Source organism: Corapipo altera, unplaced genomic scaffold (assembly GCF_003945725.1).
Source record: "Corapipo altera isolate COAL_440 unplaced genomic scaffold, ASM394572v1 52, whole genome shotgun sequence".
Classification (NCBI taxonomy): domain Eukaryota; kingdom Metazoa; phylum Chordata; class Aves; order Passeriformes; family Pipridae; genus Corapipo; species Corapipo altera.
Genome location: NW_020884930.1, coordinates 3,306,564 through 3,324,390, shown reverse-complemented (window position 1 = coordinate 3,324,390; position 17,827 = coordinate 3,306,564). Strand labels below are relative to the sequence as shown.

Sequence of the window (17,827 nt, the reverse complement as noted above, 5' to 3'; positions counted from 1 at the left end):
CACCTTTGCATAATGCAATTCTCTTTCCTGTTGTACAAATCATATTACAGACAAGCCATTTAAACTCTATGACCTTATCTACCACAGCAAATCGGTGGCCCGTATAACAAGCACAAAGATGCACCTGTGCTCAACTGATAGCATAGAAAGAGAACCCACTAATTCACACCACCTCATAAAATCAGGCTTGCATAGGAGCATATCCTTTACAACTCAGTCATGAACAAAAACTAGGAGTAACCACAAACAGTTTATTAAATCAGTTCTTTGTTTTGAAGACATTTGTGTTTTCCTATGTTCACTGGCATACAGAAAATAAGTGCTAATGGCCTTAAGGAACTGTGTAGCCATGACTAAAAAGTCAACTGTGTTCTTTTCAAAATCTTGGACTAAGATAATTGCTCCAAGTTGTTACAAAATTACAAACAACAATAAGAAAAAATTTAAAAGCATATGGATTTTATTTTCTTCCAGATTTCAGGTTTGAACTATTGCTTTTATACATCTATATCCTTAAAAGAAGGATATTGTTGGTCAATAAAATGTAATGATCTCATTTTATGCTAAATTGCTTGAAAATATCCCAATAAGTACAAATGCCGTACACTTTAACTAAAGAATAATCATCTTCAAATGGAAAAGGCAGAGGATTACACAATTCGATTTTCTGTTATTAAAAAGATTCCCAGTTTCTGTCACCACCACGTTGACTTCTCTCAGGTGAGAAAAGATAGGAGGAAACACACCTAAACAAAAATGCCCTCTCCCAAGCAGTACAGACAGAAATGTATTCCAACACACATACACACACACAACAATGAAGTTCTCTTGTTAGTTGCTTTGCAACCATGATTTATCAGGAGAATGTCAAGGCTGGAGGTATTTCTTAACCTAAAATCTTAGCACATTCAAATGCAGTTCTCCAAATGAAATAAAACCATGTCTATTTACTGTTATGAAATATCTGAAATAGCTTTTTTGTTTGAACACATCCGCAGCAGGACTAATTATAGCAAAAAGAAAGGAATTTCATGTTATCTTTTAGCATTTAAATAATTTGTAATAACATATATTAAGCAGTGAAAAACCTACTTGCCACTTTGTCTAGCTTAATTATCAAGCTTAGCTGCTTTTCACTGACTTCATTCTATCTAACCTGGTGAGGTAATTTCAGATGGTATAAATCATTGGCAAGATTAACAATATATATTAAGATGATGTATGTTTTATTGCTGCACAGCTAAACATGTCAGCTAAAGTAATTATGGGTATGAAGCTCCATTTATTTTTCCATAATGAGACCCTTTAAGTCACCCACGTTTGGAATGAGGCATATCCACCTCAGCCTCTTTCTTGCTTGTTAAAAGAGCAACTTTTAACTGCATTACATCATTTAATATGGGGTTGAAAGTTCATTATCCAACACACAAATCTTTATTCCAAAAACTCTGTAACTTTAAGAGGACCCAGGGAAAAATTAGGACTTTCAGCGCTTCAGAAAGTAAATATAAATGCAAGTGTGTCTTGAGAACTGCTTGGCTGAGGGAGATGGCCATGGAATTTAGGACATTCTATTTCCAAGTCACTCTTTTCATTACGTACTCTATGAGTTATAATAGAGAATTGCTACTACAAACTATTTGATATTAGCTCTCTGGCCTGCATCCAGATACTCATGGATGAAGTCCAGATTTTGAAAAAAATCATCATATGGTTGGAACTCTTACTGGCAGTCACAGCAGAAGCAGTGAGAACTGCACATGCAAAGAAATCATTATCAACTCTGAGATGAAGAAGCCTTTTCAAGAGGTGGAAGGCCTATGAAATGAGTGATTTCTGTGTAATAACTTGGGTAATTTTTGTCCAGCTAACAAAGTATTTGGTGCCACATAACAAAGCCTGCCAGAAACACTCCATGCTTGTTGGGATTGGTATTCCGTGATGTAGACAGGTTCAGAGAGAATCATAAAAGTTCAAGGCATCCACTGAGTGAGATAGCTAATGCTGTGTGACAAAGTCCATTAGTGATGTCCAGTCCAGTCTTGTAACACCTTCATTAATGAGGTGTAAGAAATAGAAACTGCTTTAATGAGATGTGCAGCTGCTGCTAAACTGAAGGGAGGTGTGATCATGGAAAGGTCCTTGGAAATATAAACAAAAAATGACAAACTGAAATTCAAGTAGCAAACCAAGGGTGACTTGCTCACTTTAACTTTGTGCCCAAACGTGGTAAACACAGTTCTTTGCCTGGGATGTGCTCACAACCACCATGGTACACAGCTGAGAGCTCCGGGAGTCCCCAGCAATAACAGATCAAATGGTAAAATTCCTCAGTAACTTCAACAGTCCCCAGTCCTAGCAGAAAGAGACTACAGTTCACCACTGCAACTCTTCAGCTATTTTCTAACAAAATTATATATTTGAAAAGCACTAAGTATGATAGCTCATATGAAAAAGGCAGAGTCAAGGATAAGAATGGAATGGAAAACTTGTCTAAAGGAATAAGCATCAGGTGAGTTAATCCTACTGAATACAACACACCAGCACTGTAAATAGGCTGAATAACAAGAAATACCTTTAAAGCTGTTCTAGTCTGTCAGACGGCTCTATCAATCAATGTGCTCAGAAAACCCCAAACATCTCCCTGTGACCTACGAGGCTGAGCCTGAAGAAGCTGGAAAACTCATCTCCAATCGGGGAAATCCTCAGCTAAAGAATTTCTGAGAAGTGTGGTCCCTTTGAGCAATACTGACACACAAACAAGGGACCTGCAGCCTGAAGCAAACACACAGAACATGCATTTCTCTTCTGACTATGCCAACGGATTTCTCAGTAGCTTTCCCTCCTGTCCCAGATTTTAGTTAATTTTTTTGCAGTAGGTGTGGGGGGGCAGAGCCTGGCACCATGTGGGCGTGCCTGGGCTGTTATTCTGTACTACCTCATGTCACCACAGGAGGTGAAGGTCAGGGATTCTCACTTCCAGGAAGAAGGTGGGCATGGCTTGTAGACAGGAAAAAAAGAGAGGGTGCAGAGGGTCTGTCTGCCATTATTTTTCATTGTCCTGGGCCTGGTGACCATTTTTGCACGTAAACCACCCTCTCTTTTGTACACTGTTATTAGTATTGTTGCTGTTACTGTTCAATTTCTCATTGTACTGCTGTTTACAGTAAATTATTCTCATCTCAACCCATCATCTCTACCTTTTGTATCTCCCATGGGAGGAGGGAGGGGAGCAAGGATGCCTGGTTTGGGAGAGTCTTGGGGCAGGAGGAGGGGGGCACTAAATTAGGGAGTTCCTAAACTACACCACCTCAACCACTCTAAACGTAAAGTTCTGTTTTAGCTTTGGTGCAATATTTTAATATTCATAAACACAAGAAGTTATGGGAATTGGACAAATGCGCACAAGGAGCATCACAGCTTCATTGCATTTTATATTATTTCTTGCTTTTAAAAAAACCTCTCGAACTCATGGACTATTTAAACAGTTTATGAGGGCACTCCCTCCCACAGCCACCCACCTCCCACCTGCTCTCCAGGGCTAGCTGCAGCCCACAGAGCTGGGCACACACAGGGGAGCAGAGACTGGTGCAGAGCAAGCAAAAGGGACAGAGAAGAGCACTAAATGCCACAGGTGCCTTCAAGAGGAGGTGAGTTCTGTGCCCTAATTTGCCTAATTATACCCATTGCTTTCAACAACAAATTGGTTTGTCCCTTCCAGAATATTGTACACAATGTATTGTGAATCACTAGACAGTTTCCCTCCCGTTCATGTGAGCATTCCTAGTGGAAACTAATCTCAATCTGGAAAAAGAACACCGAAGAATCCTTAAGACATACAGTAGCTGAAGAAACTGATGTCAGTGAATTGCAGATAAAAGTAAGAAAAGCTACTGAAATGCATAGAAACTCAAAGGAAGTACCACTATTCTGCAGAGAAAATGTAAACTGACAAAGAAGTTAAAAGCTAAACTGTGGGGAAAAAACCCTCTCGGTTTCACTTGATCATTTTTAAGCATGGTGAAGTTCAACAGTATTTTCAAACACAACTTTTCCGAAAAGTTCAAGTTTAACTGCTGAGGATAAATTTTGTTTAGAAGCACTTTTATTTCGCACAGAGCAAATACTGCTTGAATATTAACAGCTGTTTGAGAATTCATACTACAGTAGGACCCTAAAGTCATGAGGGGTAAATGGGTAAGCTTATTCTTACTAAGAAATAAGAACTGAAGTATCTGAGTACAAAATATAAAGTGACAACAACAAGATTTGCCACAAATAAACCAATTTATTACTTTTTGGCAAGTCCCATACAGTATGAGTAAGAATCTTTCACTCACTATATTATAACATTATTTAACTTTATATGAACTGTAAACACCCTCAATATGACAAACTGTTGGTACAGGTGCTCCCTGATTCCAGCATCTTTTCTCTCTCGGTTAATCAAACAAAACTGGGACCCAAATAAAGCAAAGAACCTTTCTCACCAAGTACCTATAAAATGCAGCACATGGATTTCATATCACATCAATTAAAAAAAAATGCAGAGAAGAGTATTTTTGATTATTATTTTTAGTGAAATTCATAATGGTATTATGAATAGAAACACTTTTTCCAAGCTATTGTATTCTATTTTTTGTTCAAAATTAAAAACATAATTTTATACAATCAAGGCAGTAAGCCAAATTCTATAGTAAACCAGCTGGTTTGATATATAAACCAACTAAAATTACTATTCTGTAACAGACAAATAAGGATGTAAAAACTTATGGTCTTGTTAATACTTTGTTTTCCTGGCAGGTACCAGTTTAAGGAACTGCTTGTCCAAAACCCCCTGCTATAATTATCTGATTTTTTTCCCTCCCTCTCTCTCAAAGTGCTTTAAATCAGACATAATCTGACCCATAAAGTGAACACTTATCTCCTTCTTAAATAAGAGCAGATTTTTCTTTCTAATTTGTATGTTCCAGGAATGTCAATCTACTAGCTAGCTTTAGGACTACAAGATGTGTACTGTTAGGTCATAATCCTCAAACCAGGGCAAAGGTGTCTAATATGGATATCAACCACTTATGTCCAAACCAACTCAGCAGCAGTAAAATACAGATAATTATGTTATTAACTAAGGCTTTAAACAAAAAAATAATTTAAAAATCACTTGTTAAAAAAAATTTGCATTATAACTTTGGTTTCAGTATGCTTCTAATTTTGAAGTCACATTTATAGTGACTCAAAGACAACAATTTACGTTTCTAACGTAAAAAGTCAAGCCACACTAAAATTCCCACCTTTCAAGTCTCTGTGCATCAAAGAAGCAATTAAACTTTATTGTTCTCCAGATCACTTTTAAAATTACTGATAAAACCCAAAGTGGTTATTTCTACATGCATGCAACCAGCTTTTTTAAGCATTATAAAACATTACACTTTTGATGACAAAGTGCTTAGATCAGCAGATCCATAAATGATGAGTTCAGATGAGTTTTACAAGGACACTGAAGGACTCTTTGTAAGATTCCTGTATCATTGAAATGCACAAATGAAAGACTATGAAGAATGAACAGTGCAGTTAACTTGCATCAATGCTAACATGTACAGTCAGAAACAGCAATGCTCTTGCTGCACAGGTGTTCAGTTCCTCCTGTCAACTGCAAAAAACCCCTACCTCAATCTTTGCAAAAATCTTACATGAAAGTCTTCAAAAACCTGTGCAATTCCTTCAGCCAAGTTAGGTATTTTACTACTGGATTTGCCTCCAGGTCTTCAATGTCCAAATAAAGGAGGAGATCCTTACTACAGCTTTACAAGTAGATCCTGACAGAACTAAAGGAACACTGTAGAGGATATTCCATCAACCAAAATACAATCATTTCAAATGCCTTAACTCTTCTTTTATTATCCAAATCTAACAGAAATAATGGAATAGGAATCTTCAAGTAATCTTAATTGTTCAGCAGAAATGCAGATTAACCAAAACATTTACCACTCAGTGTTTTCACTGCAGCATGGGAAGAAGTTTTATTAAAAAAAAAAAATCTGATCTATATAGCCACCATATTAGAGAAGATCTTCTAAACATAATTAATACCAACAAGTTCAAAATATTATGATGTGGATTTGGTTTGGGTTTGTTTTAAATCAAGAGCTATGTCTGATTTATAGTCAAACCTTCCATGTCTTTTTTTTTTTTTTCCTCATTGTTAATACATTCCATTTAGTTCTACTTTCCAGTCTGTCTGGGAATTGCCTGAAGCCCAACACATCATGATGCAACTGTTATCCATGCGAATACTTTTGTATGCTAGCTACTGTTTTCTGTAGCAGTATCTGTTACAAGTTTTACAGAATTGTAATGTTCTCCTAATCCATAGGCATGCCTCATATACCTAAAAAAAAAAAAAAAAAAAAAGTTATAGAATTAGTGTTCAGTTTAACTAAAAGTACATGTTGTGCCAAACAGTAACAACACTGGAAGACAACTTAAATAAAGCCAAGTTTGATCACAGAAAATATACAGAAAATATTCATTAAATAGAAGAGCATTCATTAATAAAGACAATTTTTAATTCTGGTGACTTCCAGGCACATATTGACATATACTTTGAAGAGGGAAAAAAGTTTCCTCCTAGATCTTATATCAATTTCAGTATTATTTTACAGTTATCTAACAGGCAAAATAACCTTGCAGCATTACATAAAGCTGATACACAGTGACTGATGCACATCAGACATTGTCAGCATTTTAAGTACTCCAATTACAATTTCTTCAAACTAAGGTGTCAATCAAAAACAATTTCTGACCTGCATGGTCATTATTCAAGCAGCATTTCAATGTCAGATATGTAATAAGAAAGTAAAAGAGCAAGTGAAAACCAAAGTTGAGCCCTATGTTATAGAAATAAGGGCACTAATTTTAAGAGATGAAATTACATACTTACACAAGTGTTATTGGTTTGCCTGAATATTCTTCACCAACAATAATGGGAGGGGAATCCATTTGCACTACTTCAATAGGTGTTTGCAAAATGTGCGACAAAGCCCTTAGCTTTAAGGCATAAAAACAATTCAGTAATAGGATTAAATCTAATGTAGGGAGAAGACAGGAAGACTAGGCATTTAATTTTAGCAGACAGTTCAAACACATTACAAATATTATCAGAAAATAAACTTATTAAAATAAGCAAAATTATTTTAACTTTTAAAACTTCAATTGAAAACAGGTTGCCTTAAACTAATCATCGTTTTGAGGATACAACATTGGGCTATTTTCAGTAATTTGGTAACTATCATAAAACAGTAAGACAAAAATGCATATGTAGTTTCTAAAGCTCAAGTTCTTGTTTACATGGTAAAAACTGAACCTTACTCTAATCTAGGCAGCTTTTTTAAGTCTTCTTCCACTCATAGTGTCAGTGTTTCTAATGATATTTAGACCTACTGAATCATTAACTTGCATGTCGTCCAATACATTAGAACACAGGGCACCATAAGAAAAGCTACTACTTCGGGGAAAACAACTTACAACCATAGGAGGAAGTTCTTAATAAACTATTCATGACTATGTTCCCTTATGTGTTCAGGTAGTCTTTATTAAGAAGCACTTTTTTTTTAAGGTATATTCACTCACTTCAGAATTTCCCAAATAAAAATTATCAAGACAATACTTACTTCCAGCTGACCACCCCATGCAGCTGTATTGGCTATATCATCACAGTATTTCTCAAATTCCTCTGCAGGGAAAGAAAAGACAACTTTTAGTACTTCCCTTATTTGAGAACAAGTAACTAAGGAAAAATACTGACTGTACAATGAAGAACTAGAATCAGAAAAGTACAAGCATATTATACAGCAAAACGTGTATTTCACTGAAGAGAAGGAAAGAAAAAAAAAACACCAGAGGCCAAAAAACCCCAAATTCGTAACTGTTTTGAAAAGCAAATTTAAGGCTGAAGACCGGAATAAAAACAAGTGTGAGTATAACAAGTGCAGTTCATAATTTAAACTTTTTATTCAGAGAACTGGTAACAACTAACATGAAACTGCACGCAGTTTTCCTTCTGTTAAATTTCAGGGGATATTTAGACTCTAGAAAACAACCCGACAGTATGCTTAGTTCTTACAATTGCCAGGTGTCAGGTATATTTTAAGTCTTGTAACTATGTAGTTCAATGGTTGAGAGTTTTCTTAAATTTCTAAATTACCTTCTTTTTTAAACTCTATTTATTCCAAATAGTTCCTTTGTAAATAGGTAAATAAACTCTTTTCAGATCATGTTCTACAGAAACTGAGTTTAAAATTTATAAATTCCAAGCCCTCAAGCTTCTGAACCCTAAGAACAGATTTTGAGAAAAAAGAATCTTTAGGTTTTCTAAAGGCTGCTCAGAATTATTTTTCATACACTTCCCTTATAACAGAAAACCACAATTCCCTGCTGCTCTGCAGAACTTCATTCAGTATTCTCTTGGGACACATTTATTCTGTGACAATTATCTCTGTCAGCATGAGAAAGACAGCCCCCAGTGACCAAAGGAAATCCACAACAATACCTATTAACTGAATGTACCATTAAGTCAAAAAAAAATTATGCAGTCATTTGTGTGGTATTCCAGGTATAATAAATAAATCATGTATTGCTCAAATAAGAGGTACATAAACTCCATTTAACAGCATTTACTGAGCCATTGCTCCACACTAAAGCTCTTTATATTTTTTTGGTTTAGTCTGTTTGGGTTCCAAAATACCTTCCGTTAGCAGTGAAAATAAAGGGTAGAATTAAAAAGTGCATCTATGCAAACTATTATAAAATAATTATAAAATAGATTTTATTGAATTTCACAACTATTTTCAACAGCTTTCCTATGTACCTTGCAAACATCAATATAAAACTTGACAAAAAAATCATCCCTAACCTGGTAGACAGGCTGCTTATAATAACTTAAATCACATCCTGGAACATATTGCCATGTAGTAACCAGTAAACTGTGATTTTTTTTTTTTAATGAGGAATAATGTTTGATAGATTACTTTAAAAAAAAATTAAATTACTAAGATTCAGGTATACTAAGTTTCATAGCAGATCATAATTTTGTGTTCCATAAAACACAGCCAAACCAATAAAATAACAGTTCAAGAACAAACACCACAAAGGTCCCAATTCATCTATAACTCTATACTGAGATTTATCAGAAACAGTTACAATACTTTCCCAAATCTCTTATGCCACAAGTCTTACCTTTGCTATACATGTCTCCAGTATTAGGGTTTGTAAGAAAGGGCAGGAAGTCATCAAAGTGACTTTGCATATACTTTGCTGTTTGGTTCCTCAGAGTTGCAACAGTCCAGGAATTCTGGTGATCCTTGAGCTGATCTTCAATAGCTTTGTACATGCAATGGCCATCTGAAGGGATCTGTTTAATCTCTAAGTGCCTTGCTGCCAAAAGGGAGGCAAGTTTCTGACTTTCAAGATGTCTAGCACCTGTTAAATTTTCTATCTCAGCTTCAGCTATCCTTTCTTCTCTTTCTTTCTCCAAGGCAGCTTTTTTCTCCTTATATTAAAAAACAAAAATTATATCAAATGTTAAAATTTAGAATATGCCTGTACAGTTCTTGGCTTGGTGCTTGCTTCTAACTCTTCAAATATTTTCTCAGTACATTTTTATCTGTGAAATATTTACCTGAATCAGTACTACCCATTAGGGACCTTCTAAACTCAAACTTTAGCAAATTGTAAGTGATCAATATATCCTAATTGTCTCCAATACACCTAAAATTATGGGACAGAAGTCTTAATTATATCAGTATGCAAAATAACACTTTACAACGCTCATACAAAGGCTATTAATTATAGCTATTTCTTCAAGATCACCTATTTCACCACTCAAGTAGGGGAATTCTAATTAAACATCAGAAAATACATAATAAATCTGAGATCTATGACTTAAGCATATGATTGAATAATGGAGCTCACATTAGGAAACAACCCCCCCAGGCTAAGTACTATACATCATAAAAGACTGCTCCTAACCTAAATAATGGATAAGAATGCATATAAAGAATACTAGAAGGGATGTAATAATACATAAAAATTACCTTCATAGAATGTTTCATAAGTTCATGCTTAAGTTAACAAGGAAGCAAATAAAAAAGGAAGCAGTACAGAGAATGATCTTTTCACTTTCATACTTGAAATCCACCACAAATCAAGACCAGACTGGTTCAGGCAATCACAATATAGGAAAACCAGACTAGAGCTCCCAGCTTGCCTAGAAATGGTGCCATGAATTATGAACATCCTTTTATTATGTTTGCAGTGATCATGTAAGAGGGGATGGACTATGCAATAAAGCAGCACTCCTCTGGCCCTGAACTAATATTCATGCAGGTACAATGAGAATGTTAATCCATCATAGCTTAATATCTGAGCCTTAACCAGATTTAAGCCTAACAGCCAGGACACCAGGTAGTGTTTCTTAACAACTCAAAATTTTAAAAGGAGTTCAGTATTAATGTTCTTTTGTTAAACAAGTAAAGTCCCACTATTGCATATTTTCCACTTGGTATTTTCCATTATTTTAATTAATTTTTTAAATTTCATCCATTATTTTAATTTGATTTAAATTTAATAAATTTTTAGTGAAATGCTTTCAAAAATCATTTGCTTTACATAATTTCTTTTTTCTGTCTTCCATCTCCTGACCTATTCTGATTCCCAGCTCGTGGCTGAGGGTAGAGAAGTACAACTATTTATAAAATGCTTACATATCTCTAGGTAGCAGATTTACAGATTTTCAAGGCACCCAGTAGGTACAGCATCAATACTGAATTAGCCAGTCCCCTGCAAAATTGTTTAACTTTGCTTAGTGCAATAAAGTTTAATTGAACATAATGTCAATCAATTCTTTGTAAAATATTTAATGTGAAGTCTTACCCGCCTCTTCTGTGCTTTTGATATTCGAGGATGCTGAATCTGTTGCTCTACTCCTTCGAGCTCTAAATTTGCAACCCCATCAGCTACAGAATCTGTCTAAAAAAAAAAAAAAGTTAGATGTTCTTATTAGTATAAAGATATGCATCCTCTGAAACAGTTTTAAGTTCTGTTCATGGCCATATTTACAAATTTTAGCCACAAAGATCTGTGTATGGCACAGTACCTGTCAAAGCCAAAAGTAGAGCATTTCATATCCCAAACCATGGTCATGCAGTTCATTACTTTTTCTGTAGTCTAGACAAAGAGACAGTTACGAATGGAGCATCTCAAGCTGTTCCCTTTCATACTTCAGTATGTTCTCTTCAGTAAGTTCTCTTACATACTGAAGTGTGAACACTGCTCTTTGATTGAAAGAAAAGGTCTTCCTCATCACAGTAGCCACTGGTATCCAGCCAGCCATTATCAAATCTGTGACAACTAAGCAGAAGACTCCACCTTCCATACCAAAGTGTAACCAGCAGTTGGAAAAGACAGGGAGTTGACACTTCTCAAGAAAAACTACAAAGCTAACCCTGTAACTGTATGAGTTAGATGTCACCTTTGGAAGCAGGAACATGTTCAATCTAAATAAAAAGCTGAGAAGGGAAAGAAACCATACATCTCAAAACAAGATCCTTGCAGGCAAAGCTGAGCCCAGGATAAGGATTTTAGCTTGAAAGATCCTCCACCTCCATCAGAAAGTTTTTACAGCTCATTGTAGAAGGATACTCTGCCTAAGTGGGGGTAAAACACCTCCAACAATACCCTGTTTGCAGAAGTTATTAGTGCTGCACAGAGAAGGGGGTGATACTGCTTTTGGTATTGAAGAGTACTGAGACCAGCCGGGCTCACCAATCCCTAAGTTAAAGGCTCTGAAGAAGAACAGTTTCCTGACAGAAACTGAAGCCAGTGAGGGTGAGGCAAACAAAGTTCCTGATAAAGGAACCAACAATATACTAGCAGTTATAGCTATCTATACTGTGTAACAAATAATTCTGATTACACTCTTTCAGTCTAATCATTATTGTTACCATAATCACCAATTTAGAAAAATAATTTATTCTAATCATATAAACATATTTGGTTTGCCATCCTTAACCCTCAGGGGCAAAGTTGTATAAAGGTTCAACTACATCTATAATCATTTAAACATAAACTGTTGACTAAGTTTGGGGCTAAGACTGGATCCAGGTGCAGCTAGACTCCTCTCTGAGAACAAGTTTAGGAAGCAAGTGGGTCCTTTCTGAACCTTGTCACTCGGACGGGCTTCTCTGAAAAACTTTGTTCAAAGTTTCCATTCTGCCTGTGACACTCATTTAGCAAAATAAAACAAATTTTTGAAACTAATCTAAGATACAGGTAAATAGAAGCATCATGTTTAACACTTATCCATCAATCATCTGTTTAAGCATCTGATTAAAAACTACTACAGAAAACTGTTATAGGGTCATAACTCTTGCAATTGAACACATTTTATTCACAAGGATTCTCAGCAGATGCTTCTCAATCAAGTTTATTTCCCCCAAAAGTCATTCAGAAATGTTTTCACTTTCCTTTTCAAATAAAAGTATGTTCTGCTTAACTCTTTGTTAGGTCACTAATCAGAAAACACCTAGTCCAGAAACTATCAGCCATATAAGTTTTTGTTTGCCTTTTTACAAGATTTTAGCAGTGAAAAGACACACACTTTTATGAAAACACTTCAGGACATGTATTAGCACAGAGCAAGTGTCATTCACAGGTAACTATGGCACCAATTTAGCCACAAGCTCTATTCCTATTCAGGTAGGAGAAAGTAAATGAACAGGCTTACTTGCACAATTGGTCCTTAAATTCAGGCACATGATACAAATAGAATACTTTACAGTACTGGATATACAGAACTAAGTCTATGGATTGCAAATTCACTACTTCCAAAGTTTCCAACACTCTCCTTATTAACGGTTAAAACACAGGTCACCTTTTGTATGTCACACAAATATTTAGTAGTGTCTAGTTTACTCGGGTGGTCATATTTTCTGCAGTTAAATTTGAATAATACTAAGCCTCTGTTAAAAAATAAGTGGTTTGTCATCAAACTGGCATCATTTAAGTATGCAGCTGTGTTGCCAACAAGGCAGAACAGCAGCATTTATGAAGACAATTGTCATCAAAGAAAGTGTCCTCCGACCCAAAAAAATCAGTTTCACTGTTGACAGAATTGCAAGATAAAACACACTGGATAAGTCAAACACCTACTGACGGTCAACAATACCCTAGTAGTCTACATAAGATACTTAGAGTGGCAATATAACAGTAACTTAAAAAAATAATTCTCTAACATGACTGAGCTACTCCTGCAGCCTTAAGAGCAAACCCAAAGACTTCTTCTGGTGGTGCACCCTTGCCCCCATGAGGGCCTTCTCTACCTCTTTGGGCCTGCTTTACAATCTCAGAAATTCTCATTACACCTTGGCCTTTGTGTAGTGAGTTGGTTGGTGAACCGTCCCTTGAGCATATCAGAACTCTTGCATGGCTTCCATGGGAGTGGCACTGTTCATACCAGGGATACCTTTTGCCTGACCAAGGAAGTGAATTGGAAATAATCAGTTACCTGTCCTACCATCCCCCTTAGCCTTGGAACATTATCCACCTCAATCAGAACTGGAGCGGAACATTACCATTGTCACTGGACTAATGAATAATTTCAGTAATTATCAACTTGAGTTAGTGCCAGGATGGGAAGTTATTAATGTCTAAAGATGATCCTAAACACAGTGGTCCTAAGTGAGACACTAAGCGGTCTCCTGGGCCACAGTGGGCTTTGCCATCACCACTGGCAAAGGGGAATTGTACATTTATAGATATATATCTTTGTGTCTGTATGCATGTGTGTGTGAATTGATTTAAATACCCTAGAGTAAGTGTAATATGAATGTTGCTGTCTTGGATCTATACATAAGTGAGTTACTGTTGTGATTACAGTTAATCCTATTGAACTACCTTGCAAATTAGTCAATGATTAAGTGCTGCTAAAATCCTTTGGATGTAAACAGCCACCCAAGTCTGTGACTAAGTTTAAACTCAGCCACAACTAGGCTCCATCAGCAGTTTAGAAAGCAAGGGGGTCCACTCTGAATCTTAAACTCAATGCTAGGGTCTCTCTTTTGCATTCCCAGTCTCTATGCAAATCATTCTAAATTAATTCAATTTTCCTTGTATGCCTCATCCATGGATTAGGTAACAGTAAACCTTGCCATCAAATTTTGTCGTGCTTTTGCAAATTTACATTAAACCTGCTTTTGACAATATCTTTGAAAGTGATTCTTTGAGCAACCAAACCACTTCTTCTCAACAGTGCTCAACAACAAGAAAACCCCACTGTTAAACACCCCTTCCAGCAATGCCCACTCATCCCAATGACTGAATCTTTCCAAAGTTGGAAAGAGTTACTAATACCATGAAGAAAAGGATAAGTACTTTGAAGTGTTATTAGGATTTTTAGAAGTTAAAAAAGCCTTAACACAAATTGTACCTGTACAACACCAGCTGAAGTTATGGCACCTACCTTATTCTGTTCAGGTAAAGCTTCCTTCAGCTGCTTTAATTCCTCCTTGTGCTTCTGTTCAAGTTCTGCCTCTAGTTTGGCAACTTCATCAGCGAGCTGTTTTCGTCTCTTTTTATCATTCTTGGGAACAGCATTTTTCATGCCTTGAATTTTTGCTGTTAGAGAAGCAGTGCAATAAAACATTATTTCTAAATATAGATACACCATGGCCATTCCAGAAAAGACAACTGCAAATCACACAAAAAAAAAATTACAAACATCAACATATCAGTATAACAGTTTAATTGTGAGACTGCTTGTTCTAATAATCAAATTTTCTCTAAGTGGCTATATTTTTTCTTAAAAGATGCAAACTGCAGTTTCTTTCTTTCTCTGGAGAAGAACTTATACCACATTACTAATATACATACTTATGAACTTCATCAGTGCAGCAGACTTTGGCCTCTCACCTTTGAAATGATTATTCAGGCATTGAGATCTCAAATCTCACAGGAAAGAAGTGTAAATTTTTAATCACACAAGTAGCAGATTAAGAGTAAAAAGAGAGTTTACCTGTCCTTAAACTAAATTTTCTAAAGCAAAATGAGTATTTAAAAAAGAAAAAAAAAACCACCTTAACTTGCTTAAATTCCATAAGCATTTTTAGTCTTCAAGTCAATGCTCCATTTCTCAACCACAGAATAGTCTGGTTAGAAAGAATGTCCAGAGGTCACCTAGTTCAGTCTCCTGCTCAAAGTGGGGATGAATTCAAAGACATATCAGGTTATGTTAATTCAGATGGACCTGGAATTTATCCAGATGACTGTGTAAAGCCTCCAGGGATGGACATTCTGCAACCTTTCTGGGCAACTTTATTCTCAACGTTTAATGATTCTTGCCATGAAAATATTTTCTCTTCTTCTTCCCATGAAAATTCCCTTCTCCACACTGGCTCCACCCATTACACAGTGGAAACCAGAATCCCCCATAGTCTTCTCTTTTTCTGCAGGCTGAATACACCTTCCATGGTCCATGTTCTTACATGAATACTCCCTGCTAGCTCTGTCACTTTTGTATTCACTGTTTTAGAGTTACAGCACCAATTATTTAACACCCTGCTCGCTATTCATCACCTGTACATTTTCCTGTCCCTCACCCTCGACTGACACAATTGAGCTAGATAATGGTGATGATAATGAAACTTTTCAAGGGAAGGCAGAAAGAATGCTCACACTGAAAGATTTATGTTAAGCATTCAGTCTCACAGATGAATAGGCTGAGTATGACAGAAGAGCAGCTTTGTTCACAAAAATTAACATAATGGGGGAGAAGAGAATCCAGGACTTAAAAGGCATAAACAAAACCAAGAGAGTAGTGGGGGTTGAATTTTCAGAGGCTGAGATGCCCTTTATGTTAATTCTTATGAACTCTCTGTTAAACAATTACTCATTACACACACGAGGAATGTATCTTTCAAGTAGGCCAATATATGTCTGTAGGTCACCTGCCTCTCCTAACTGGGAAAACTGGGGCTCTGCCTTCTATATACCCCTCCCACCATTTGGTAGGGGAGGGCTACAATTATCACCTTCTCTAATGGAAAAATCCTCTGCTCCTCAGCCTCTCCCCATCCATGTGCCACGTGGTCCAGCCAGCTAACCTCAGTGCTTGATTCCTACCCCTCTTTTCAATTTCAACCAAATTTGAGGGAGGAAAAGGCATCTCAAAACAAGAAGTTCCTACAGATTTAATGATAATATGAAGTCTAATACTGTCTTGTTTCTGCTTTACCCCTGTGATAAAAGGCTGAAGATGGGTGTACTTCATTACATACCAAAACAGCCAAACAAGGAAAGGGCTGTAGTAATATACCAGCAATGAGAAAGGTTTAACAAAAAACTCCCCAAAACCAGAATCCAGCTAAAAGATTTACTTAAGTATATTAATTTACTGTAATAGGGTAGGTAAAGTGTTACAAGTTCATATGAGGCACTGTAAGATCACACAGATCTTCTACTACAGGTACTTTACTATGGTTGGACAGGATGTAAAAGTTCATTTCAGATCAGCTGTACTTTTATATGAAAAAATGCAGCTGCCTGGGCAGCAAAATCCCCTATGCAGGCTTTTCAATCTACAATGCCTAATAAAAGCACGCCTTCTTTACCAAAGTAGCAAACCGCCAAGACTACACCAATGGCCCAGCATCATGTCACAGCTCCCATGCACGTCCCGGCTCCCAGGATCGCGGCAAGGCGAACTCCGCAGGCTGAGCAGCACCACACCCAGCGGCACAACGCGGCTCTGGCACCGCTGCCCACATGTGTTATATTCGCCGTCCTCGTCCCCTTGCGAGGGCACTGCAAAGGCTGCTCCCTCCTTTCCCGCAGCCGCCACCGTCGCTCCCGCCCCTCCGCGCAGCCGAGCGGGGCTTCCGCGGAGCATCCTCCGAGGGAAGGCGAGAGCGGGACGCCGAGCCCCGCCGGTCCCGCGTGCTCCCGCCGCCTCCCCTGGGCTGAGGCACCCGCTCTCCCCGCTCCCGAGCCAGAGCTCCCCTCACCCTGGAGCTCCCGCTTCTCCTTGCGCTGCCGCTTCACCAGCTGCTGCAGCGGCCCGTCGGGCCCCGGCTCCTCGTCCCCCGAGCCCTCCATGGGCGCCCGGAGGCGGCGGGACACCCCTGACCCCCGACCCCGGTGGGAGGCGGGAGCTCGCCGCGCTTCCGCCAGTGCCGCCGGCCCGGCACCGCCTCAGCCTCCGCCCTGAGGGGAGGAGCGGCCCCGTCCCCTCCCCTGAGCTCGGGTCGTGGAAGGAGGTGGAGACGCTTGGTTTGTTTAGGGCGGGGAGTGCACGGGTAGAGCTCTACCCGCCTTCTCTGTCCGCTCGCGGTGGCGGTGCTGCTCTCTCCTGCCTCCTGCCCGGTAAAGGATCCCAGTGAACAAGTCTGCGTTAGGAAAACCCGATACGTTTAGCTCAACTAGAGGGAAATCCTATTAAAGAGGAAGGGTAGAGGTGAGAAGGGAATAGTTTAGGGGTTTTACGTGATTTATCATATTAAGGGGGAAAAAAAAAATTAACCTGTTCGCTGCTGTGCAAAATACCCAGCGTGCAGTGTCTGCGAGTTTTTTACCCGGAGCTACTTACAGGTAAAAAATCCCCAGAAGGGCTCACGATTTTCTAAGTTGGCATGTTTCTGTCTCCTCACCATTGTGAAATTACTCCTCACAAAGTGTCACATTTTAAATACAGTAAAAATCCAAACTTCCTGTTTGGAGTGAAATTCCCACCTCAAAGTGGGAACTACAGATTCTTGTGAGATGCTTTTCTGCTCAGTGC

At 37.9% G+C, this 17,827-nt stretch overlaps 1 protein-coding gene across 1 annotated transcript; it reads right to left on the bottom strand.

The window, feature by feature from the left end:
- Positions 1-4,268: 4,268 nt before the first annotated feature.
- OTUD6B (OTU domain containing 6B) lies at positions 4,269-17,228 on the bottom strand. Its single transcript, XM_027659151.1, has 7 exons — positions 17,055-17,228; positions 14,516-14,670; positions 10,930-11,025; positions 9,235-9,547; positions 7,671-7,732; positions 6,941-7,047; positions 4,269-6,388 (listed from the first exon to the last, which is right to left on the bottom strand). The coding sequence occupies exons 1-7, from the start codon at positions 17,143-17,145 to the stop codon at positions 6,304-6,306; spliced, it is 909 nt and encodes a 302-aa protein (XP_027514952.1). The 5' UTR covers positions 17,146-17,228; the 3' UTR covers positions 4,269-6,303.
- Between the last annotated feature and the right edge of the window lie 599 nt (positions 17,229-17,827).